Source organism: Clinocottus analis, unplaced genomic scaffold (genome assembly GCF_023055335.1).
Source record: "Clinocottus analis isolate CAN_PGR_092001 unplaced genomic scaffold, fCliAna1.0.p SCAF_9, whole genome shotgun sequence".
Taxonomy (NCBI): domain Eukaryota; kingdom Metazoa; phylum Chordata; class Actinopteri; order Perciformes; family Cottidae; genus Clinocottus; species Clinocottus analis.
This window is the reverse complement of record NW_027176251.1, coordinates 19,717,629-19,745,023: the sequence shown is the minus strand read 5'-3', so window position 1 is coordinate 19,745,023 and position 27,395 is coordinate 19,717,629. Positions and strand designations below refer to the sequence as shown.

General features: G+C 43.1%; 1 protein-coding gene across 4 annotated transcripts in view; it reads left to right on the top strand.

Annotated features, from left to right (window-relative positions):
- cdk14 (cyclin dependent kinase 14) overlaps positions 1 to 27,395 on the top strand; it is a 177,239-nt gene that overhangs the window by 75,302 nt on the left and 74,542 nt on the right. For all 4 annotated transcript variants that reach the window (XM_068569451.1, XM_068569452.1, XM_068569453.1 and 1 more), the window contains 2 exons: positions 7,624 to 7,747; positions 22,747 to 22,867. In XM_068569451.1, coding sequence (XP_068425552.1) covers positions 7,624 to 7,747; positions 22,747 to 22,867 — 245 coding nt within the window. The remainder of the gene's footprint in view (positions 1 to 7,623; positions 7,748 to 22,746; positions 22,868 to 27,395) is intronic.

Sequence of the window (27,395 nt, the reverse complement as noted above, 5' to 3'; positions counted from 1 at the left end):
GGAACCCATCTTGTTGTGCAGCACCATTAAGTCTCCTCGCTCCATGTCCTCAAACTGCAGTTTGTTAGCAGCGCTGCTGTAATTGAACGCAAGTGAGTATGACCTCATCCCGACTGCTCTGAAGTGCTCTTCATATTAGATTATATGCAGTCAGCTGGATGGCCGTGTCTCAGTGACATCTCCATAGATCGATGGGTGGCTGACACACACACACACACACACACACACACACACACACACACACGGGCTGAGTTCACGCGCCAAGTCACAGCTCTCACAATTACATTACAAGGGAAGCTGCTGATAGCACATCATAGTGGCATGTCAGTATCAGAGACGGGAGCATCTCTGCCAGCATCTGACACGTGGTGATTGGTCCGGGCTCGTATATCTGCACCTCAACAGACAAGACAAGGCACTCTATATGTCTGTAATACTTAATATAGAGCGCTGTATGTCAATATAGGAGTGAGCACCAGCATACACATGCTCTGTGTAGAAAGCTCTGTACAACATTTGGGAGTCCACCTCAATCCAAAAGCACATTTCGACCCAATAGAAAATGATGGCAGGGCCAGGTTACATGTTCCAGGTGTTTGTATTTAGGATCCACACCAAACAGCACTGCAGGATGTAGATGCACTCCTCTGGACAATATTTTCATCAACACGTTTACACAGTAGGTTGCTCATCAGGAAACTACGCTCATTTTAGTATATATAGAGGAGCAGCTGCAGGATGCAGAGCAGCATCTGAGGGGGGGCGTTGTGTCGCCTCAGCTTCTGTAGGATACCTCATTTCCTTTTAGTGATTTCCAGTTCCTTCTGGTAAACGGTCATGCAGAAGGAACTGAAGGCTGTGGTTTCCACAATCAATGTAAGGCCTAAAGAGAAGTACGGACTGACTGCCAGACTGACATATATATATATATATATATATATATATATATATATATATATATATATATATATATATATATATATATATATATATATATATTGCCAACAAGCATGAAATAAATCCAGCCCTCCAACATGTCTCTATGTCCATTTGTCTCTCTCGAGGTGTTTCTGTTGTCCTATAGTTACACAAAGAGGCCCTGCAGAAGCAGAACTACCCAGCTGCTCATTAAAACATCAGCCAAAGACAATTCTGGGCATAACTGGAACTTAGGAGTCCTTTGTGGCCAGTGCCACAGTGCAGGTTGATGCTTCCTCTTGATTCAGCCCATTAAGGACATCACTGTACAGATGCTTAGTGGAAAAGATGAGGGCTCTTTCCACGCCTGCAGGCAGATGGCAGACCGTTTTCACTCCATTTAACACGCCTTCATCTTAGCTCTCCCTCACTGATTTCGCCACTTTTATCCATTTCAGCAAAACACACTTTGGAGATCTGTCAACGAAGCCAACGGCTTTCTGTTTGGAGTCATTGGCCATGTTGGATTCATCTGTGCCGGGATGGGCTGAACATAAAGTATATTATTGATGCAGCTTGAACTCAAATAGGGTATTTTCATTTCAGCAGGCCAGGGCGGATGCTGATGTTGACCCATCTCTCGGTTGGTCGGTTCAAGACCGCCATCACAACAACTCAACATGCTAAATGTCCCAATGCCTAAAGTGACCTCGTTTTACCTGACAAACACCTCTCGTCTCTGCACATTAGGACCGTTATGTGGAAGTAGCATGATGTAGCAGGGAGGTCAGGGTCGATGCTGCGGCGTGCTCAGCGTGAGGCTTTGACGTGTTTCCCAGCAGCAGTCAATGTTGCTTCTATTTAATGATGTTTGCTATCTTTCCCTTAACTTTAACAAATAGATCCCGCCCTCCACCGCTCTCCCTCCCCCACTCTGTGTCCGACTGGAATAAAGACAGCAGTGTCAGCAAGTTGAACCGTTTTTCAGCTTGTTCCCTGAGAAGCCAACTGAGTTTAATACGTGCTGTGCAGACGCAGGCCTGTATGCTGCCAGTTGTTTGTTCGACTGTTTTATTTCCTTTAAGGCAGATGCCATTTTCTCCCATTAGTGCATTTGGACCAACAAAGTTAAAGCAACTCATGTCAATACCAACACAACGTCATGTTTATTGGGAATACATGAGCCTTTTGTCTGCATTGGTATTTACAGTAGATTCATGAACAAAAAGTCAAAGTTTGATGCAACCTCCAAAAGAGAAAACTTGCGGATCAAATATGTCTGCTTTGCGTATCTGAGGTCGACCAAGCGCGTCGCCCACTAAGCAGAAGGTCGTCAGTTCGATGCTCGCTCCTTGGGCGAGATACTGGGGGGTTGGGCACTGTTGTATCATCGATGTGAGAATGTGCGTCAGTTTAGATTGTGATGGGCAGACGCACCTTGTAATGGAGCCTCTGGATGGATGTGTGAGTGTGTACGTGTGTGTGTGTGTGTGCGGGTGCGTGTCCCCACGCGACACCTCCTAGACAAGGTCCTCACGGGGCTGCGATTACAAGTATCCGTGTGTGTGTGTGTGTGAAGCGCTGTGATTGGTCAGTAGACGACAAATGCTATTTACCACTTATCATAATAATAATTGTTAACAAGACTAAATCTCATATCCGTTGATCTGTTGACATTTTCTTCATCATCAGGACATTTTCCTATTGAGGAAACATGAATGATCAAAGCCTCGTGTGCAGAGCGTCATCAAGTGTCCTGAGCATGCTTGTGTTGCTTGTGTTGCGTGAATACACACATGCATTACTGATAGGGCTCTTAGAATTGAAACACTTTAGTAAGTGTGTTCTCTCTGTGTACCTTTCTGTATTGCCACTAGTAGAACTTCTGTTTTGTCCCAGATCAGTCAGTCTTCTTTGAAGCTCATGAGTCGGTGTGTTTCATATTAACATCCCATTAAAACGCAGCCCCCGTCTTCTCTTCCTGTGTTCTCTGCCGCTCGGCTTTGTTTTTGTGTTTGTCCTGGTGAACCCCACCGTGCCGCTGTCACTGTGATGCATCGCCTCATTCCTCTGCTGCACATTCAATATCAGACAAAGGAGCCAAACTCCACTGCATTCCACGGATAGACACCTCAGAGCCAATCCAATCCACACTTTTCTTTATCCCTTATCTGGATCCAGTGCTTCATCATTAGAAAGATGGCGTGCGTGTTTATTGGTTTGCTGATGATGGATTGTTGTTTGTGCAGTCGGGTCACTCCTCAGGTGATAGATTAGAATAATGCTTGATTTAACTACCATCACACGGTTCATTTATCCTGCAGTTATAAACTAATAATGCATCATAATTAACACACACACACACACACACACACATACACACACACACACACACACACACACACACAAGATCCTGCAGGGCTTTAATCTTCATTGAAAGGCTCATACACTCTGAATCATAATGTGTGTTATCAGCTAGATTTACTGTGTCGGGTTATTTTTCCCTTCAGAGAATATGCCACAGGTGAAGTAAGGTCGCTGGAGCTTTTTTAACAGTTATATGAGCATTAATTCTCCTGCTTGAGTACGAACAATGAATTAAAACTGAATAGTACAACAAGTCAAAAGTACAAGTATGTATATTTTGTGAGGGAAGCCAAGTCCCAGAGCGCATTGCAGTAGGAAACATCCAATCACTGCTCTTAAAATCCAGTTGCTATGCAGCTAATGACAAGGTGAACTGAGACATTAATGGGCCACCCCGCTGATTTTACACAGATGATGTTACTCTTCTTCAGGATTGCCAATCAGCCGGCTGAAACAGTTGAGGACCTTGAGACTCGGAGACGCGTCTCTAACAGAAAACCTGTGATGCGACCCAGAGGTGTTCTTCTTCCCCATGGCAACTGCGAAATATATTCATGAGCACTGTCGTATTTACTGACATCAGACATCACAAACTTATCGAGAAGAGCTTGAATTATTTACGAGCCGTGTCCCCGTCATAACCCTGCGAATCGATGAATCCTCATGTCTGAATTCATTTGCGGCCGTCCCTGCAGCGGCAATAGTGCTGTAATTGATGCAAAAGATTTCCCTTAGTTATATCAGACCAGTGCAATACAGACACGTTCACGTCCACGTCTCTTTTCACAGGAAACTACCAGGTTAATATGGTTAGTTAAGTTTTGGAATAGATTGTGGTTTAGGTTAAGATAAGTGCATGTTTTTAACATAACTATGTGGTCTACGTTCCATAAGTAGAGCACACTATAAACTTGACGTTGTAACATTACATAGTGCGTTGTGTTAGCGTGTAATAATTACTGGATGCCTGGTGTCGCCTCCGGGAGAATTCAGTTTGACGACTTCTCTCGTTCTCTTAATTCATTTTCTAATTGATTACAAGTAAAGTAACAAGCGCCGCAATGGCGATAGCAGGAAGTAGAACAGCAACACGCAGGTTGACTGTCGAAAAAACACTCCGAACAGCCGGAGGTTTTGCTCTTTAACACACGGTTTTCCTTCATAAACATCTAACATTTAATTGGCTCTAACTTGTCCAAGAGGAGGAGAATTGTGTTCTCATCTTTTCTCACAGACATTTAACGACCAGTCTGCTTCTCCAATGTCAATGATGATGATGACTTCAACAGGTGTGTTGAAGTGCGAATCCAACCTAGAGGACGTTTCTCACAGAAACTGAACTTTGTTATACTGACCTCGCGTGAACTGGACTCTCATAGACGTAAAACTAGTGAAGAATATCTACAGAATATAAGGATTTATATTATCAGTTGTGTTAAGTGAGCGACACGCTGAGGTCCTTTTGGAATCGCTCTTTCCTCCCGGCTAACGTAGAAGTTACAGGTGACCTTTGCACCCGTTGCGTTGCCCCGTTTTCTTCTCCTCCTCTCTTTGTTCCGTCGTTATCTTCGCGCTTGCTCCGGTGGTGGATCGGTGCGGTCACATCTCTAACAGCAGGACTCCTCTCAATGCGATGGCCCAGATGGACGACTCATAGTCACTTATTACAGTCGGGTGAGCTTGTCTGACCAGCAGATGTCTAAAGTGTGAACGAGCCAAATGTCCTCCACTGACCATGCTCAGCCTGTCTGAGTAGGAATCTACGTAGTTCATGCTGACTGATTATTATTATTATAGTCAGAAGAGTGCGTCTGATTGGCCTCCTTAAACAACTCTCAACACTTTATTTTTTTCTCAAATATTAGAATGCAAATGTGCCGTTCCAATCCAAGCAGAACAATAAAAAACCTCTTCTGAGAAAGGTTTGATGTTTAAATTAAAGAGCTGACTGAAGAGAATGAAAGAGCGATTTTTCTCTATTTTGGGGTTTTATTATCATGCAGTTGCGCTCCTAACAAGGCGAGGGCTTTTCAGAACTCCATTTGATATACATGAGTAAGCACACATTTCCCATGCTAATTTTCTGCTCCGCAGTTCATCTCTCACCCGCCGAGAGCAGGAATAGTAAACTGTTGACCCGGTGACTCCAGATGCCAGACAGGGCCCGTCCCTGATTGGGCTCCACGGTGCTTCAATCAGCTTAATTGGCCGGCACCATAGTATCAGTGTGAGCAGAGCAATGAGGGAGGAATGCTGGAATTGGAGGGGAAAAAAAATTGAACGCGGGTGCGTGCACGCCTCATTATTTGTTGATTGACACGTTTGCAAGGTGGTGGAAAGACCTGCCGGATCTCAGAAGGAAAACAAAACAAGTTTGATGTCGCTCCGACTTTGGATATATTAGGATTTTGTTGATCTTCAGTTTTTCAAAAGCTCAAACCGACAGCAGCAGACTCACTTCACGCAGGATGCATATATTTACTGCTCAACTTGTTTTGTGCATGCGGTTTGGGTTCATGAGCGCCGGAGGCCGGTGGAGGAGATGTGCTTACGCTCAGCTGAAGGGTAATTGGCTTTAAAAATGTAAATTTGAAACGCAATTTAATCTGTCCTCACGTGACGCGTCAGCAAAAGGGATTTCGTGCATTTTAATGAATTTGTTTTTGTGAAAGAATTTGTTCCGTTATCTTTGTGATCCAGCTGCTTTCTTTCAATTCCTTGAACTGTTTTACAGACAAACTAATTGTTTTTTTCACTTCTGTTAAAAGCACATAAGGTTAAATAAACCTTAAATTAAATAAATGAAAAAGTAAGGCCAGGACACTCTTGAAAAGGAAATTTTAATCTTAATGAGGCTTTCCTGGATAAATAAACCTTGAATTAAATTAAACATTTGAGCATATTCTCTTGAATCACTTTGCAGTGAAGTGAAACCCATTGTGTTGTGTGGGTCAATTCACTTACAAAAATGTAATTAATGTTCTTGTTTAACATTTCAGTTTGGTTGGATGAACAACATTTCTCACAGGTGCACCAGTTGAACAAACTGAACAACATTAGCAATCTTTTTTTATGTACAGTATGTATTTATCTATAAGTACTTATTCTCCTTTTAGCTCCGTATCGTTAGCCGCTAAGCTCTCCGCTATGTGCACAGTGCACGGTCCCTGACGGTGTCTGCTGTTTAGTGAGCAGGTCGGCCTTTCATGAGAGTTCATCAGAGACCTTCCCCTGGAAACCGCTGCCTGCCGCTGCTGGAAAACCAAAACAATGAGCTGAAAGAGGATACAACTCTCAGAGCAGCGACAAGTCATCTCTCTTCTCCTGCACAGAGCCATTTGATCCAGTTTCCAGACACAACTTGTGATTATTACATCATTCAAATAAGACTTTTTCAAAGAGCACTAGCAGGTTTTTCAGTATATTTATTTATTTATCGTCGATTACCGATGCTGTACCTCAGGAAAATGTCTTTCATAAATACTCTTAAAGGAAACTTTTTATTTGCGACTGCATTGAGTGAAACAGAAACCGATACGTCAAACCAAATAACATCATCAATAGATGAGACGCTGTGCTTGATCGCACACCAGGGACCCAGAAACACACATCATTCGGTGAGATATGTGTTTCTTCCACCCCTCTGGGTCAAAGGTCACTGATTCAAACTCCTCCTGCGGTCAGCAGTCCTGTCATGCTCTGTGCAATCGATGCGCCGCCCGTCACAGAAAGTGAAAATGGAGACAGCGGCTTGATGTCAGCTCAGTCTGTCACAACGACATGTCCGCTGCCCCCGTCTGTAACACCCATTGATGCTACACACCATAATCCAACTGAAGAGGCCATTTTGAAGCAGAAGTAGACGGTTTAATCTCCTACTTATGAGAGTCCCCAGTAGTTCAGCTGTGATGTCCCATCTGTTTTATCTCTTCACTAGTCCAAGTGGAGGAAATGAAGTTTTCCGCTGATGGCTCTGTATTGATCTTTGTGTGTTTGTGTGCCTTTGTGGAAGAGACTCTTTGTATATAACGTGGGCTTCATGCCTGTTTTCACGCTCACTAGAATGAAGTCACAGCTCCACCCAGGTGATAATTAGGATTTTCTACACCTCCCTGACCTCTGCAGCGCCCAGTGTAATGTGCCACAACAGGGAGATGTAGCAGATAGTTATTAAAGGAGTGTCCTCATGGGAATTATCTAGTGTTCTGATAAAAAAAACAACTAAAAAACGTGTCCTCAGAGCTGTCGTCAGCATCTTGTTTGTACATAGAGATCTGTCACCAGACAATATACTCCTGGAAAGATATTTATTTCCCTTTGTTGTCTTGTGTTTTCTAGCTGTTCCTGTTCCAGTTACTGAGAGGCCTGTCCTACATCCACCAGAGGTACATCCTCCACCGCGACCTGAAACCACAGAACCTGCTCATCAGTGACACTGGAGAGCTCAAACTTGCTGACTTTGGTGAGTAGACTTTTATCCTGTTACATATCAGAGTGAGTATCCGCTCTGCTCCACACTTCTGATATGATGTCGGAAGAGGCAGCTTACTTATCAGTGTTGTATCAATAAATTGGCATTTATTGTTGTCGTTTGGGTTTAAGGTTAAGGTTTTATTAGGGTTGAGGTGTATGACGTTACATACTTGTGTTGCAACGTATCGTAAAACTCACGGTTTAGATCGGATCAGCACAAAAGAAAAAAAGGGAGACAATATAACCTTTAGATTTCTGATCACGTTTGTGTGGTGATCCACATTACCAGATACAGATCCCTTTGTCGTTTGGATAGCAGCTCGTCTACAAGCCTCCACACTATGATTTGTTGCCACCGTCCCAAAAATAACTTCAACTGCTATAAACCATCAAACATTCTAAATATTATCCTTTTACTTTGTTAAAGTAACTCAGTGTATTTTTTCATCATGAAAACACACAATTCAAATGATAAGGGTATACACGATTATAGTTTTATGGTTTGAAACAAATAATATCAGTAGTAGTTTTAATAAGTATTATAAGCTGCTAGAGCTTCTGTATCAGGACATAATTCCATCTCTAAATCAAAGTATGTTGCTGTGAAAACATCTCCTTCAAACTACTGTGCATTTAAGTTTCTCAGCAAAACTACATTGTATATAATAACACCTGAACGCATCATGATGTGTATATGACAGCAGTATATAAGAGTCTCCTCTCCTGTCCATTTAAACACGGATTGGTTGTTTACGCTGTAACATCCTACGAGACCAGTAGCAATAGAAAAGCATTAATGTCCAGATCGCATATTTCCTGAGTGTAGGCGGATAACGGCTGTCAGTAAAACTATATTTCACCCTGTGATGATTAACGTTGGACTGTGTAATTAATCAGCACGGATCACAGATCGATAATGGTCCGTTACACCACTGATACATATTATGAGACAATGTGAATTTGTCATCCATCAGACGTTTTATCACACCCCCACCATCGCTAACCCTTTAAAGACACAATGAAATCCATTGTTCTAATCCTGTGTTCCTGTGTTAATGCGTTAGTCATCTCTTGTTATCTACTATACATCATTTTAAATTATTTTCTTGTCCTGTAAAATAAGCAATTACTTTTCGCCCAGTCGCCTGGAAAAGAATGTCGGTGATGTACGGTTGTGCAAAACCACGGATACGTTGAATGTTTCTTTGAGTTCAGCTGGCAAAAACCCTTGTGTTCATTTCCACCGTCGTGTTCTCAGCGTCTATGAGGCCTGGCAGTAAGACGGAGCGCCTCAAAGGACACGGATATTGTGTTGTCTGATCCCAGAATAATGAGATTCTTGGATCAAAACCTGCGTTTTGAGGGCCTTTTTGTGTGCTGTCTGGCCCGTTCGTATGATCTGTTGGTCTCGCCATCTGTCCAACACTTTGGCCAAGATGACAAAATCTTGACAATAAAGTGACCCCTTGACCTTTTATCCACTTTGCCTTTCATGCCATGCCAGAATCCCCACAGTTATGCAAGACATCAAAACAAAGAGAGGATCACCATGAACGTTAGTGAGCACATGCTCGCTTTTTCGTGTCGTGTTGGGAACCCCTCCTGAAGTGGCACCATATGGCTTGGATCCATGCTCCGTAAACACTGCCGACGTGGCCTGTCTGCCATCACGAGGGGCAGACTAACTGGCAATCCAGCCTTCTGTTCCATCCACCTATCCAAATACATCCACCCATCTATCCACCTATCCGTCCGACCAGCATCCACCCATCCATCCATCTATTCATCCACCCATCCGCGCATCCATCCACCCATCTATTCACCCATTTATCCACCTATACATCAACCTACCCATTGATCCATCCACCTATCCATCTACCCACCCAATTATCTACCCATCCATTGATCCATCGACCCATCCATGCATCCACCCACCCAAACATCCATCCATCCACCCATCCATCCATCCATTCACCCATCTATCCAGTTTCACATCCCTCTTCCTATTTGCCACCCGTTTCCTAACTACCTCAGACCTTCCCTCCCCTCTACCATCCATCTCCTTACCCCTCCATCCTTCTGCCCAGACCGACTGGGGGAAGATGGCAGCTTCATCAATAATGCAAACCATGTATTGGTTTGGAAACATTACTGCAAGGGGAAAGAGTGGGAGAAAATAATGGACAAAATACCAAATGAGCAAGAATGAAAGTCCCTGGTCTATTAGTCTGTCGCTGGAGCTCATCAACAAACATGCACAGAACACAGAATCAGCCTTTGCCTCAGGGATGCCAGATGAGGAAGGTGAAGTAAGTGTGTGTGTGTGTGTGTGTGTGTGTGTGTGTGTGTGTGTGTGTGTGTGTGTGTGTGTGTGTGTGATTGTAGGGCTGCCAGGACTCCCTGTGGTCCCGGGTCTTGGCAGCAGGAATACTAACGGCCAACAGCTGAGGCCCGTGGCGCTGGTTGGGGTAAATGAGAGAGATGAAGGGCGAATGTCAACAGAGGCGGGGCTGAGAGGTACAATAAGAGGTGGCGGGGCACATGCCGTGTGGTGAAAGGATGGAGTGTACAAAGAAGAAGGGATAGGGGTTAGCTGTAATGAAGACATTTATTAGGATGTGTAATGGGTGAGCTGGAAAATGAAAGTAGATTGTATTAAATTAAATAAAGCTCAGTTTTCCCGGTCCTTGGTTTTCTTCACTCCTTTGGTGCTCATGAATGCTTTTGCTTCGGCGGTTGTAGACTTTGCCCACAACAACTACCGTGGACATTGATAATACATATGCATGGGTCCAATAGTTAGGCTCGTTTCCATCAAGTGGTTTGGAGAAACTAAGCTACAGTGTATTTGGGTCAGAGGTTGGTGCAATAGACTATGCTTGGCTGTATTATCAGTAAACAGAGTAGAGGAAGTGGAGGGTGCCAAACAGAACAGGAAACAAAACAAATCGGTTCGGTCCAAATGGACTTCAGAAATTTGTCTGAAGTTTGGACCCAGTGATGGTTTATTAAACGTGCAAAGGAATATCACCACGAGACGGCAGCTGGATTATTTGCGTGGTTGCAGTTTCTCTTTAATGACGTTGGCGACCGCTTGGCCTCTAGCACCAACCAGGTCTATGTTTTTACACAAGCAATGCTTTAAACCATGGCAAGGTATTCAAAATGTCTCTGTCTAGGAGTGGAATCGAGCGTGTTCCTCCCGACCCTGTTCGGTACAGGATGTCTGGTTTGGTTTGCGGCATTATTTTGGTTATTCGCGCATACAGAACATAAATTCGAGAAGGCGAGCTACTGCTGAGCTCGGTCAGTCAAGCTCAATAAATTATGATTTGTGTCAAACTGTACGCCAACGATACTTCAAACATTTTTATTTTCAACGGCATCAACCAAATGTGTCAATTAGCGGAAAACAAGGTGTGGAAGGCGAGTCCTGAACCCAACACAGGTCAGACCCTCTGCAACGTTTTTAGTGCTGTTCAGAGGAGAACCCTGCGTCATAGGCTCCTCCCCCTGCTACGCTGGACTGAGCATTTCTCTTCAGCCACAGTGGCCAGAGCGCCACATCCCTGCTGCTGCTTGTGGAGTGGATCCAGATGCTGCCCTCTGCTCCTCTGTGGGTTTACTCACTTTTTAATGAGCTGCACAAACATCCACCACATAAATGAGGTTTTGAGGAGCTCGTGTTTCACATCAAGACAAAGCTAATTGAGGCCGACTTAAGCAACGTGTGGGCGGTGATTTGTATTGTTTGTGTAGAGGAGCTGCGTGGACCGTAATGACTCCATCACTCTCTGAACACACATTCAAGACCTACAGTCCATGAAGTAAATGCTGTATGAACCCACCATGGAGTGGAGAGGGTAATACTTACTTATATAATCACTCACACTGTGTTTGCTCTTCCAAAAATCAATTAAAATGAAATTCAAAACACAGATTACCACCTAACTAAATTTGTTAAATGAAAAGTAAGTAGCAGTAAAGTTGAAGTGGTTTTAAAGACACACGTTGCCTATTTACTCCTCATTTACATCACACATGATGGATAGTCTAAAAGACAGGATCAACATCCACGCAGCAGAACCAGCGATGTCGTCGTTTTTATAAACGTGGTGCTTACATTACCCACAATGCAACGCAGAGGTCTGTCAGGCTCACTTCATTTTCTGAGCTCTGGTACGCTGTGGAGGTTTTTACATGTAGCTATGCTCTGCAGCAATGTAACAAGTGTGGCTCCCTGTTTTGTGCACGTACATGAACACATCGGCTACTTGCGTCTTCCCACACACATTAATAATGCCGAACAAGAAAGACGTCAATGTGGCAACAAAGGCAGGGAAGTTACAAACTGCTTTTATTGAAAGGAAAAACTGTTTTTTTAAATCTTCCAATCCACAGTTGAGTCCAAAATGAATTCAAAGCATTTCATCCAAAAACCTCAAATTGTGAATATTTGTCACCCCAGGACAAAAGGAATTCATTTACATGTTTTAGCACTTATCCTAGCCTTCTGTGGAATTTAAGGATCGCTTCTGCCACATTCACGTTGCATTACTGCGAATATGATTTGTTAATTTGAAGAAAACCCCAATTTGCACACATTCTGTCATCATTAAAAGTGATCAATCTCTGCTATATGTACATGTAAATATATTTATATTTATTTTCTTGAGCCACACACACACGCTATCAGCAAGCGCATGTGGTCGTCACACAGAATGACTTCAGCCTTGAGACGATTGTCTGATGACAAGCCCCTAATTATAGAAGCAATTGAAGCAGCAGATGAGCATTGCTCATAGCCCACATTCTCCAGAGCCTCACGAGAGCCTGAATGTGCTCGCAGTTGGGATGGACCTGCTGAAAGGCTGCTAGTGTTTGCACTCAAACCCTGAAGCATTGCCATATGCTGTCAGTGTCCATCGCCAGCCTGGAGCACAGCGGCCAGAAACCTCATCTGAGGTTCATTCACTCACAAAATGACCGAGCTGTGTGTGTTTGGGACGCCATCCATGTGAGAGCCCGTTCCAGTTTGTGTCGCCTGGTCATGTTTCTGGCGCCTTGGAGAGTTGGGGACTTGTGGATCAGAAGCAAGGTCCCAGGTCCTGTCCAGTGACCCCGTCAGCCAGTTGTACCCACTCACTGAACAAAGGGACTTGTTCTCTCGCGGTGCCGGTGTTGGTCCGTTGGTCATGCTAACATTTTGAACTAAGATGGTGTCAGCAAGCTGAAGTTAACATTCACTAACTAGGTCTAAACACAAAGTACAGCAGAGGCTAATGGAGACGTCATCAGTTTTCAAAGTATTTCATCAAAAACCAAAGTGAGAACACAAAATACTTCCTTGATAGTTTGATAGTGACTGGCCTTCCCATCAGCCTCAGCTGTACTGTGTTTGGAGACTGAATCAGTAAATGTCAAGATGCTGACACATTAAACTAAGATCGTGAACATGGACTTCAGATTCTCTGGCAGTGAATCTAGGGAACCCTTTAGGATCAATCCAGATGTCACCTTTCCATCATGCATTGCAGGTTTGATAACATCGTACTGTAGTTACTAGACACGATTAAGGAATGCAGCAGCGTTGTTCAAATTGAGCCAGTCGGGGGTGAGTAACACTGTAAGCTGTGAAAAGCTGGAATTATTCATGAAGGCAAAACAACTGCTCAGAGGAAAGACAATTCTTCACCTGACTCGTGGTGAATTAAACGCCTTTCTTTGGGCTAATGTGTAAATATCTGTATAAACATGCGTTTTGATTGGTCCCGACAGGTGCTGAGAACAACACGTGTATGATTTGGTCACAAATTGACAATATGTCAATGTGTTCGCAGCACGTAGTGTTTGGCTCAACATGGTCCCCGTGACAAACAGCACACCGTGTCCCATTCGTCTATGTGGCACTATCTCCAATAATCATTGTGTACATCACAGATGGACAAGCCTCATCCTGGCAGTTTAGTATTGAGGTGGATCTATTGGCAGAAATGGAATATAATCGATCATATACATGATCACCTGAAAATGGGACCTGTGTTTTTGTTACCTTGCGGAGTGTGATTCTCTTCTACAGTAGCCCAGAAGAGTCAAACCAAACAATGGCTCTACATAGAGCTATTTGTGTATTTGCTTCGGACTCTCTACCTCTCTTACCTGCTTGCCAATCGGCAGAAGTTTTCAGTTGGTTGCAATCTACAACCTCACCACTAGACCTCACCACATTTCAGAAGCGAAAACCAGGGAATTATTTTGGAGTTGTTTGATTTTTTCCCCCCAAACTTATCAAAATAGTTGCGTTAGAAGTGTACGTTGCGTTATCGGCCCGCTAAATTTACCAGAAGCTTTGTTTTTTCTATTTGCTTTCACTGAGCTAGCTAATGTGTACTGATGTGCGTATTTATTTTTCTGGGAAGTTGGTGTTGCGGCGCTGTGAAGTAACAGCTGCTGGGATAATGACGTGTGAGGAGTGAAGCAATGTGACAATGGAGCTGGAAGAATGTCGCAGGCACCCGGAGCAGACTGTGTGGCTCTCCCCAGCGTGCTGCTGCACCCGCACCGGGATATACGTCTGTGTGTGTGTGTGTGTGTGTGTGTGTGTGTGTGTGTGTGTGTGTGTGTGCGCGTGTGTGTGTGTTCTGATCAGTCAGATGGATCACGCCTACTGATGTGTCTGTTTTTTTTAGTCCAAACCTGAGAGTGTTAACACACCAGAAGCAGAAATAGTGTGCGATTGGCGTGTGTGTAAGTAATGTAGAATACTAGAATGCAGAGCTCATTACAGAGCACTTTGTGTTGGGAAATGAGCTGCGACGATAGCAGGTGGTGCACTGCATACACACACACACACACACACACACACACACACACACACACACACATACACACACATTAAGGGATGTTGGACATTGAAGAGGCCAGACTTCTATTAAAATCTTGATAATCAAGGCCGCATATTCAAATGGACAATTGTAAAATAAAGACTATGGGAAGCCTTGGGGGGGGAGGTCAAAGGTTACGTTCCAAAACATAACTAGAAGTCTAGCGAGCTACAAGGCAGCTGATTCTCTGATCTGTCACTTCAGTTTGACCTTCTCCTGAGAAAATATACCACGGGTGTTGTGTTCCACTGAGCAGCCGAGCAGAGCAGTGTTTACCTGCTTTGGTTCCTCATCCATATTAGATGTGAGTATTTTCAGCTGAGCCAATGCAGCAGAAATGCAGCCAACAGTGCCTCAACTTTATCTATGACCCATTTACACCTTGCATCGAAATGTGTCTCCTATCCAGATTGTTTCCAGCTATGATAACACAGGACTACATCTACACCTGGTATGAATATGTGTCTACAGAGTAAGATCTGATCTCTGTCCAGCTACAACAACTCAACAGGTCGAGTGAGCGAATTACGTAGTTCTGCGAGTGATGTCGATCCACAAGAGCCGACCTGCAAACCTCCAACTTTATGCATAATAATATTACCATTGTCAGGACTGAGATTGAGACTCTGATGAGGTCTGAGACTGAGATGAGGACTGAGATTGAGGAGATTGAGACTGAGATAAGGACTGAATGAAGCAGCCCTCTATGTGTTTGAGGGAGAGAGAGAGAGAGAGAAAGAGAGAGAGAGGGGAGGGGGGGGAGAAGATGGGAAGTTAAATTATTGTACACTATCTATGTAAATGATGTATAACTCAATTCGGAACACTGCCTTTGTCACTTTCTGACCCGATATAACCTGACACTCTGATATTCTGATATTTTCCACGAGCTCGCCTGAAGGCTGTGGGTCGACCTCCACATCTCTAACGCCCACGTGCTTGTTGTATGAGGATGCAAAACACATTTACATTTTCATGTGTTCAACGTGGTCACAGCGCGTCCTTGAACACCTCCAGAGGTGACTTTGGCCGATCAGTCCACTCTGAAAACCCTCAATGCATTCTGGGTGCTTTGGCACCTCTACTTTCATGTGGTGCAGGAGCTATCCAATAGCACAGCCATCACCCCAAATTATAATTGTTTTAATGCAAGATATACAATGGGTATTTGCTTTTTACAAACTAATACACCACCAGTATGGGGGCAACACATTTAATTTAAGATAATTAATTTTTAGTAATAAATGTATCCAAACTTAAAGTCATTTTCATATTAGCAAACATTTGTTGACATTTTCCCAACAATTGAACTCCTCTAAACCTTTAGTGTCAGTGTGAAAAAGACAGTAAGTTGCCTGCTTCTGTACCATCTTGCCTGTAGAGACCCAAACCTGTGCGTATGTGGCAACTCTCGCTATCGACAGTTTCCCCATTTACAAACCATCCAGAATCGATGCTCAGCAGGGGTCTTGGAGTCAATAGCTATGCTCGCTTAGAGGGACATTCCTATCGCTAATTGAGTTGGATCAGAAGTAGTGCAGCTCGTAGCAGTGATGCGCAGCAGGGCTAGGTGAAGACAGCTGCATGACGCTCCCTCCATTTTGTACACAGGTTACACTGGAGCCTGGTTTGATGGAATACCACCGATTTGTACGGAAAGATAACTTCAACTTTGCGAAGAAGAACTTATTATTGTCCCCTGTGGAAATATTTCCTACAGTGTCTGAAATAGCTTCTGGCAGGATGCAGTGCATCTCTCAATCTGCTGCATGTTAGGGAGGAAGAGGAGAAGCAGGCTGGAGCTACAAACTGACTTTAAAATCCCAATGAACTTCAAAAGAACAGTGGGGTGTTTCCCGCGGGGGCAGAGACTATTTTCATCTTTCTCTTTGTTCATTCTTTCTTCCTCCTACTTACCTGCAGTCCTCCTCTTCCCCCGGATACTTTGTGACCCACGGTGTTGAGCGTGAGATAGTGATGTATAATTCACCAGTGACCTTCATCCCAGTCGCTACCTGGACAGGATGCAACAGATGTGTTTGTGTGTGTGTGTGTGTGTGTGTGTGTGTGTGTGTGTTTGTGTGTGTGTGAAGCCATAGGTCAGAAGGGTATATTTGAAGTCCACTCCTTTACAGTTCAGGCCCGTGGGGTTTAGAGGGGCGGGGTCAGGGCTCGGTGATTCCATACTAGCATCACGTTGCTGCTCACTTACCTATGGAACACTGCAAGGTGACCCAAACGGCAAAAACTACACAAATATCAGAACCCCAGCTGGGATTTGAACCAAGAGCCAACCTCCAGGTCTTAAAAAAATGAAGACAATAACTGCAGTTCATCAAATGGCCACTAGAGGCTGGTTCCCCATTACCCTCAATGGTACAATGCTACAACTTTACAGCAGAAATAAACATGTTAATGCACACTAGTTTAAATGACATTGAGGCTTAATGTTATGCATTATTAAGGGTGTGGCCTCTGTGAGTGGCATCGCGTTTAGACGTTCGGTTTTACAAACAGACACTCTTTCAGCGCTTCATTTTTTTCCTGCTAGTTATTTTCTTGTTAGCATCCGGGTTTGTATCGCGGTTAACGTGCATTAGGGAAGCACATGGCCAATCAATTTAGACAGTATGGTCACTTCTGGTTCCAAAAGACAAGATGGCGTCGTCCAAAATGCCGAAATCAAGGCCTCAAAACGGTCATCTAGAAACCAATAGGTGACGTTACATATAAATACAGACTATGATTGGAACATATCTCAATTGGACTAGGGATGCTAACGCTAACACCTTACTCTCTTCTTTACGTATACCATGTTGAGCTGACAGCTAACAAGAACCATTATATTTCAATGAGTAGAGCATAGTTAGCTTGTATAAATTGTTACCTTATAGAAGTAAAAAGAGGTATTAGATTCCCAGTAAAGGGACATGTCGTCCAAATGGTAGCACATGAACACATTGAGCTGAGACATTCTGGTGGCCTCCCAGCTGTCTGTGGGTGGGAACTGGACTTTTGAAGCATGAGATGGAGGAGGAACAGCTGATTAAGGTCACAATGAATGTACAAGCAAGTAACAAGTAAAGGCTGAGTTACGTTTTGTTGGGTTTATTCTGCTCATGACCTGGTGTTAAGTTAGAATGCAGTAGCTAAAGCTATGAGTTATTATTGCTTTGTTACTTGTCTATTAATCCACTAAATGTCACTTTGCAATCCATGAATATGTGTATTATTCTGTTTTTTTTTTAATTGATAACAAATTACATGAAATTAAGAAAATGACAGCCAACGTCTCTACTGACAAGTGTTGTATGTAATGAAGCCGGATCGTCTTTCTTTGTGGAGCTCCATTGTTAGTTTTGGTCATTATGGTAATTTTAGGAGCTATTCATTTTTGTTTCAAGAAAACTAAAACATGTTCACAACTGCTGTCATAACTCATCATAATGAACGCATCATAATAATACAACTCCTGTTATTACACTGATGGATTAGCACATCTTGTTTCAATGATTTATGGATATGTGTGTTTTTTGTGTGCAGCTGTAATATTTTTTAAACCCCTAAACTGACACGTGTCTGCAGAGCTTTATGCCAGGCTGCATGCCAACTAATGCATGTCTTATATCAAGGTCACAATTATAATATATAATTATGGCCTTGATATAATTAGGCCAAGCTGTGCATGGCTCATTTAAGACAGTCATGCACCGCGGCCTAAATAATCATTTATAATCATAGATACACCTAACAATTTGCAAGTATTATTACAGTCAGTTCTGTGTGTGGTTTGTCCAGGAGGTGTTGCCATACCCCAGCAGTGCAGTTAGATAAAGAAAATGTATATATTGTGACTTTGTTCTCATTAAATTGTCTTCTTTTTCATATTACTATGACATTATTATATATATATATATATATATATATATATATATATATATATATATATATATGTGTGTATGTATGTATATATGTGTGTATGTATGTATATATGTGTGTATGTATGTATATATGTGTGTATGTATGTATGTATGTATGTATATATATATATGTATGTATATATATATATATATATATATATATATATATATATATATATATATATATATATATATATATATATATATATCTTATGACTTCCTTTCCAATTAAATTCCAACTTTATTATTGTAATATATTACCTCTCTGAAAATACGACTTCTCAGAGAACACAGATTTGTTTGGGTGGTGCAGAAATCTTGCAGAAACACATGTGCTGTTAAAGTTCATGGGTGTATAATACTAATATCATGCATTCATGTGTCATTGAAGTGAACAGGAGCCACACAAACATTTAAAGAGGTCACTTCTTCAAACCAAAGACACTAAACAGGAGGGAGGAGGTAATCATGCCGATAGTGTGCTGACTCAGCAGATAGAACATAAAGAGCTGAAAGCCTTGCAGAATGCCAGACAGCCTTACTGCATTACATCCTATTATGCTTCTGGACATCTTCACCATAACATGCAGCATACAAATAGTGTTTGACACTCAACACATCCTATTGCTTAGACTCCAGATACGGGTGCAGTCAGATTAACATCTGTCTGTCACTTCAGTTCAAGCCCATTTGATGGAATATATGAGTTCAGGAGTGTGTTTCCAGTTGGGGTGTGATCTCTCTATGACTCTGACTGTTTGAACCTTTGAGGTTGAAGACACGGATGCATTCTGTTTGACACAACATCTTTTTCTGTGAGCGGGTTTTGATGCGCTGACGGCGGACGTGATTTGACCAAAAGATCAGGCTCACATCCACGGTTAGAGATAGGGAAAGGAACCTTAAAGATAGCGTTAGGAATCTTAGAGATAGGGTAAGGGAACTTAAAAATAGGGAAAGGAACCTTAAAGATAGGGTAAGTAACCTTAGAGATAGGCTAAGGAACTTTAAAGATGGGGTAAGGAGCTCGGACATCAGGAGGGAGCTTGGAGTTTAGCCGCTACTCCTTCGTATCAAAAGGAGTCAGCTGAGATGGTTCGGGCATCTAATCAGGATGCCTCCTGGACGCCTCCCATTAGAAGTTTTCCAGGCACGTCCAACTGGTAGGAGGCCCAGGGGAAGACCCCGGACACGCTGGAGGGATTATATCTCCTGGCTGTCCTGGGAACGCCTCAGGGTCCCCCAGAATGAGCTGGAAAATGTTGCGGGAGAGAGGGAAGCCTGGGTCGGTCTGCTGGGTCTGCCTTCACCGCGACCCGAGCCCGGATAAGCGACAGAAAAGGGATGGATGGATGGATGAATGGATCCACGGTTTAGTGCAGAGGCTTTTTGGTGAGAGTGCATGGTCCACAGTGGAAATTGGCAAATGATGTGTTTTAGATCTGTATCAGCTCCATGCATCCAATGGCTGGAGAGTATATGAGTACACTCCTGCCATCTTGACAGCCGCTTTGTTTTTATTGTATTTTGACAATTACACATGGAGAGATCCATGACGAAGGACAGCACCAGACACAGTGTGTTTAAGTGAGGATTAATGGCGTTAGCTGCAGTATATGTGCTGTACATCGCAAGAGGAGGATAGAAAAGACAAATGAGAGAAGTCTACTCCAGATGCACCAAACACATCCAATGTGCTCTCACCAGGTGTGTGAAGGATGAATCCCCCTGAAAAGGCTGTACGAAGGATGAGAACTCCAGCAGCAGCCAAATTGAGACAAATGTTGAATCAACTTCAATGAATTCAAAGATTCTGCAGAGCGTCAGTACTGATGGAAATCCAAAAGCATGAAGAGCCGCATGAAGAGCCGCATGTAAGCCGTTCAGAAGCCGAAGGCACATAATATCACCCAAAGGTGTTAAAGCCTTCATTAGGATCAATGGACCAATAGCATTTCTTTGATAATCCAATCACTATAAATGCAATAAAGCATTCAATTATCTCCATTTGGTATTTCTAACCTCTGTTTCCTTTGTGTTGGGTGATTTTTGAATAGTAGAACAACGTTGGTGAATTACAGAAATCAGTGGGCGAAATCCTGGAGACGAGGCCAAATGCTAGTTGATTTTTACTCAGTACAACCGCTTTACACCCCTCCATGATACAAGCCGGCCAGCCTCCTATTACCACACCTTCTTCGATGAGGAGTGCAGTAATAAGCAGCTCTCACGCACACAGGAGGGCGCCTGCAGTGGAAATAATAGCGTCTGAGCGCAAGTGGGCAGATGGCGTCTATTCTGCGTCGTAGCAGCGTGTGGACATTACAGAGCTCGGGCTGTGATCAGACTCCTTTCTCTCTTCCAACACGGGGAAATGTTAAATACGCCCTCCCTCTCATTTATTCTCCCCTCTGCTCCTCTTCCTCCCACACCCATGGGACTGGCAGCAGGGCAGGAAGTCTTTTTTTTACCAAGCTAAATGCTTTAATTAAGCCTTCCGACCACTTGGGAAGAGACAAAGAGGTAATGCCACCAGCCTCATTAAAACACGCTGCTTCTGCACTCTGCTCTACCATTAGCTGCCATGGGAGCACTGTCACCGGATACTTATCTCACCGGCTGGGGCTGTGTCAGCGCCAAGAGGAACGCTAGAACAGGGTTACAACCTGATGTAAAAATCCTGGAGAAGCACTTTTTTTGTGGTTCTCATAAAGCTTAAGGTGATTTAAAATTAAAGGTGTAAAGGTAGTAGTATATGTAGCATCACCAAGTATAAACCGTCCTCCAGTGGTGCTCGATTCACTGGATGGAAACAGGAGTTTTGGTCCCTTGGGTTCATCTCACCCTGTTTCTCACCGACGCCTCAAAGGTCTTCCATCATGATTTCCTTTTGATAGGGCAATCTCGGGCTTCTTGCGGTTGAATGTACAGAAGTCAGGTCCGCCAAGGGGAGTTTGATTGCTCCAATGACTTAACAATGGAAACTGAGAGGTAGGCTGCACATTGAATATTGAAATCTCTCGAGAACTGAATGAGATGATGAGACAACTCTCAAGTCAGGCAAGCATCAGCGGTTTGGAAATGATTTGTGTCTACGGGCTGAAGATGGGATTGGGTATTACTTCAGATGAAGGTGATCGTTACCCTTTTAAATGGGCAAATTAACAGTAGCTAAAAGTGTGACACCCTCCCATGAGTGATCCTGGTTTGAGTCGACAGGCGGCATCGGGATGTAAATAATATTGCTTGTAAAGTCCTCACCAGAGAGCACAGTCAACCTCTACATCTCTGTGATACATGTTCACTTCATAATGCTGAACTTTGCCTAAGAATGAAGGAAACCAGTGTTTCCACAGTGCTGAAATATTGCAGACCGTGTTTTTCTTCAATCCATCAGAGCATGGGTTGTCCAGCTGGTTCACTAGTGCATGAATGCAAAGCTCCACTTGGCTGACATTAAGCTTGAGGGCTAATAATTCCAAATTTCACACAAATCCTTGCTTTTGAAAATGACCCCTGGATGACTTGTAGTGGGTTTTATGTGAGGTGAGCACGAGGGAGTTGAAGGGGAGGGCACAGGAGGGGAGACAAGAGGATCATTAGATTTAGACAACAACACTGATGGTTAAGTGAGAAAAAAAATGGTTTGTGACAAAAGTGTGGCTTGCATATTATTATTCCTAAGTAATCAAGTAATAGGTGACTGTACATCTATACAGGTACAGTACAAACAGGAACTGGTAAGAACTAATTCACATACATGAAGAATGGTGTCAAAAACGATGAGCATTTCCCCCCCATTTTCAACCTTTTTTAAAATCAAAACATTTTACTTTACATATTTCATTCGACATTTCATGAACATGGTATCCTTTATGACCTTTGGCCTCCTCTATGTTCTGCTGCTGTGTTGTTGCAAACACACATTTGCATCTGCCTTTTCATTTTATTTTCTATTTACAACGAAATGTGACCTGTTATGTTTTCTGCCTTTGTTTGCATTTCCTTTCTGTATCCAAATTCGGACAGTATGCACCACTGACTCCACACAGGGCATTCCATATCTGAGCTTATTACACTGAGTGCTGCCACGCTCCAGTGTGGGGCTTTGTTTCCAGGAGCCTGGTGAAGGTCGGTCAATGATAATGATTTCTGAGACGGTGTTGTTGTGTTGCTCCCCTCAGGCTTGGCCAGGGCCAAGTCGGTCCCCAGCCATACCTACTCCAACGAGGTGGTGACCCTCTGGTACCGGCCTCCAGATGTCCTGCTGGGATCCACGGACTACTCCACCTGCCTGGACATGTGGTGAGCACTCCTAACCCCTGACTCTGGGATCATTCATCCGTGGTTCATTCCGGTAGTTCCATTGAGATCTGGATCAGATTTCACCAAAACCTATTTAAATCCCACTTATATGGAGCTTATCTTAACCCGAGGGTGTGCTCCCTGCAGTATACTGTAGATTCGTTGTGTCTCTAAGTTTCTTGTCTCCCTGGGCGCCCTTCACCTCCTGTATCCCTCCTCCCACTGACGGATGAAGAGAGGCAGAATCGTATACAGTCCTCACACTCACATGCATTACACTCACAGGTAGAGCTGCTATGGATATTACATATTTATTCCCAACTCAGTGGCCCCATGCGTCAAACTGTGATGCTCTACGTACGGACTGACGTCAGTTTGGGCGTCAGGGATGGTGTGTCAGTTTCTACTTGTTTCATGCATAGTGTCTTTTTAAAATACACCTTCAAAGTAGGTTTATTTAGCTTTTAGGTAAACAACAAAAGTACAAAAAAAAAGGGACGACTGTGGCTCAACGGTGAGCAGGGTCGGACTTCATCGGCGGTTCGATCCCCGACTCCGCTAGTCCATGTCAATGTGTCCTTGGGCAAGACACTTAACCCCAAATTGCTCTCATTGCTGTGTCTACAGTGTGTGAATGTAGTTAGTCCTGATGGGCAGGTGGCCCTTTAAGCCCCTCCCATCAGTGTATGAATGAGTGAATGATGACGAGTAATGTTAGAGAGCTTTGAGTGGTCAGAAAACTGGACAAGAGCTTTACATGTACAGTCAATTTACTTGGTGAGGCTGAGGATAAGTATGTTTGTTCTGTAAAATAACTTTGTAAAGTTTGTATATCACCTCAGAAAACTACTCTAAAATGAGTTCCAGTTGAGTTTGTAAACTTTCTCCTACTGTGTCCTACTGTGTCCGGTTGGTTGATTGCCCGGTGCCTGACTCATACATTTTGGGAGAATGTCTTGTGTTACAGATAAAACTAAATACAATTTGATCGGACTCCAAGCAGCCTTGGACTAAAGCAACAATAGACGCCATGAGCTGATGTCTTTTCCTCCCGTCACGTAGCGAGAAAACCAATTTAAGTAGGGGTGAGTGATTGGGCAAAAAACAGAATTCCATTTGTACCGATCAATACTGGAGTTTACTTTGAGGAAACGTTTTCCAAAGGCATCCGATTAAACTCAGCTTGTTTTCTGTTGAAAAATATCTATTTAGCTGTCATAAATCAAGTTATTGCATGACATCAATAAGTGTTATTAACAATCTCCATCATCCTAATGGTTCTGCTGACAGCTGTGCACTGAGCTGCTTTGGCTGATGTCGTCCTGTCACAGCCTGACGGGACGGGCTGCAGACACAGCACCACAAGGTCATGATTTCCAGGTTTTTGAAGGTGATGAATTTCAAACTGTTGTACGAGCAGCTCATTGACTTAGCAGCTACAAAGCTAGCAGGTATTCAGCCCTGCTGCTCAGACAGTGACAGACCATGTCTCGTATTGTCCATACTGGACAGGAAAGGAGTGGAGCGTGCTACACATCTACCACATGTTAGTTTACTGATACATTTAAAAAACTCAGTTAGATTAATCTGTTTTTATAGAAACAACTCACTCATCTGGGCTGGAAATGAGCACTTGAAGTGTGATTATTGTCTTGTACAATTGCAAGTGGCGGACGTGCAATGTCACAGCTGACCCCACAGACGGGGTCAACTGTACCAGGCAGTGTCAGGAGTAACACTACAAACGCCTGCTTTGATTCAATTAATACAATTATTCAATACACTTCAATACAAGTGGACACTGGTTGTGAATCTATCTAAGAAAAGAAAGATATTCAAACATCTATCCATCCATTCGTCCCTCATCTATCTATCCATCTATCGTGGACGGATCAATACGTAGATGGATAGATAGAATGTGTGGATATTATCTATCCATCTCTTTCCTTCCATGACAGATGGATGGATAGAAGTGTGTGGATGTCTGTCTCTCCATCTATATGACGGATGAATGGAGAGATCAGTGGAGCTTGGCAGTCTTTGTATTCCTTTAAAGTCCTTCTGTCCTTTAAAGATATAAATGTGGCGAATGGTGGATCTCCTCACACAACATCTCTTCAAAACGATCAACAGTGAGAGTGTGGAACAGAACTGGAGGCTGGCTGTGTGCCGGCCACGCTACGCAGACATCAAGTATGAACTGCCTTCAGTCGTTCTCCCTCACACCTCCATGTGCAGCCAGAAAAACATCTGAATACACCAGAAAGACATCTGTACACCTGCCCAAACAATACGTACAATAAATGTACTTCTTTATTAAAGAAACCATCTCTGGCTGAGCTAAAAGAAGGATGGTTTAGCTGATTACATGTTCTGCTGACAGACAATGCATCTTATTAATAGATTAATTGTGTAATTGATATTGCACTTTTTTTAAATTGATTCAGATTGTGACATTTGTTTCATTTTGGTTTTAAATCAAACCAGTTTTTTGAATACATGTTATCAAAGTGAGAGCTTTGAGACATGTTCAAGGTCTTTTAGAATAATCACATTGTTGACAAGATTCCAAAATGGCCAATTGTAGCACACACACACAAATACAGGAGAACAACAACATGACTAAATAATGCAAGACAAACAGAAGAACACGGACTGTGTTCAGAGGCAATCTCTCCAAAACGTTTCATATTTGACTCTATGATGCTGAAAAATATAAAGTAATCTGTGATTCAGTATCTGGTCTTTTCCTCGCTTAGAAAGATATATATTTTAATTCCAGCTGAGCAGAACTGCAGCAGAATGCTTTAAAAGGTAAATGTGAAATAAGGATGCCCCCTGAGGTGGAAGTATCTGGCCCTCCCCCATGCTACACCTATAGTGTCCCTTCCCTCTGAGGCCTCCAACAATACTGGTGTTGGACTCTCAAGTGGACCCTTGGTGACCCCTTCTGTCTGGACGGTCAGCAGGGACGTCCCATAAAGCCCAGCTGCATCCTCCAACATCCTATTAAAAAAAAACAGTCGGGGGGGGTCTGGGAGAATGTGTCTGCTTCAAGGGTATCTGCAGGTGGGCAATCTACGGAGTGGTGTTCCATCGCAGTGAGAGTCACCCTGCAACACACACACACACACACACACACACGCTCACCCCTGGTCACTTAGGAAGCAGTCTTCCATGAAGAAGCATCTCTTGCAGGACCAAAAGGTTGTGCAGATCTGTCTTGCTGCCATGAGAAGCATCCATCACGGCAGCCTACAGGTTACAGGCCGCCATCTGTGAGGAGCGGGGAGACGTGATGGAAGACCGCTCTATTTTTTACCCCGCCGCGGCCCTCCCACACGTCTGTCAATCACAGTCAGCGCTGAGATCGCTCAAGTGTGATCATGCACAGATTAATGCATGGGTTTAGTTATGATTACGCAGCATCTTCAACCTGCATGGAAAGGCTGCTGTTACTCCTTTCTTGTTGTTGTTGTCAACAAATCCCAAGAAGAGACCAAAAGCAACAATGTGTTAATCCGTCTCTCAAGCCCCTTGGCTTCTACTGGAGATTAAAAACGGGAAATTTCATTTTAAAAAGGCTTCGGCGAATTCTCAGCAGGATTGCACGTCTTATTGTTGCATCTGTGCAAATTAGACAAAAAGCAAACGTGTGATTCTCAAAGCACCCGGGTCGCCGTTCCTCTTTGCTATTTGCACACGTTTTGATCAGGTAACACGCAGATATTTTGTGCAAAATTGTCCCCTTTCTCTACAAATGAGCCTCATCGCAAAAACAGCAAAACGTGATTACCGCCTCCAGAGAGTTGGTGGAAACAGAAGCACATTTATTAGAGTTGTCCACTCGCACTCATTTATTTATGGATGCAGTGACAGTTGTGTCATGAAATTAAAATGAATAATATGAATAAAGCTCCCGCACATGAGAGAAAACATCGATTTAAGTATCAGTGACGTCACACCGCTGCGCCTCGTATGTGCGTTTAGAGAGAGTCTGATTTAATATGCGCCAAAAATATATCAGATAAATATATAAATACATGTTCCTCATTATTTCTGTATTTGTGTGCTGTGGTGCAGAGGTGTGTACGGGCACAATGTAGGGTGAGCTGTGGCGTCAGATCAATCTCAATATTAATGAATGCACTCAAAGGGATTTACAAATATATTTTGTGATTCATATAAAAATGGCTCTCGCCACAAAAAACATTTTCAATGCGCACAAAAATATTTCTTCCTTGAAATAATCTTAAATTTAATCCACAAACATAATGATTGTGCGTCGATACGTGATGACTTAGTCTGCTTTTAAAAATGAGCCAACTTTATGTCAAACATTTTCATAGTTCATAAAACTTATCGGGTGGATAGCAATATTGATTTCATGTTTCTACATTTAGAAATTATTTTGATGGATACATTTTTTTATTGATCAAACTTTTTAATTAAAACATCATCCAACATTATTGTCTATTCATGATATCATTTCAATACTTGAACCAATTGATTAATTTAATTACATGAA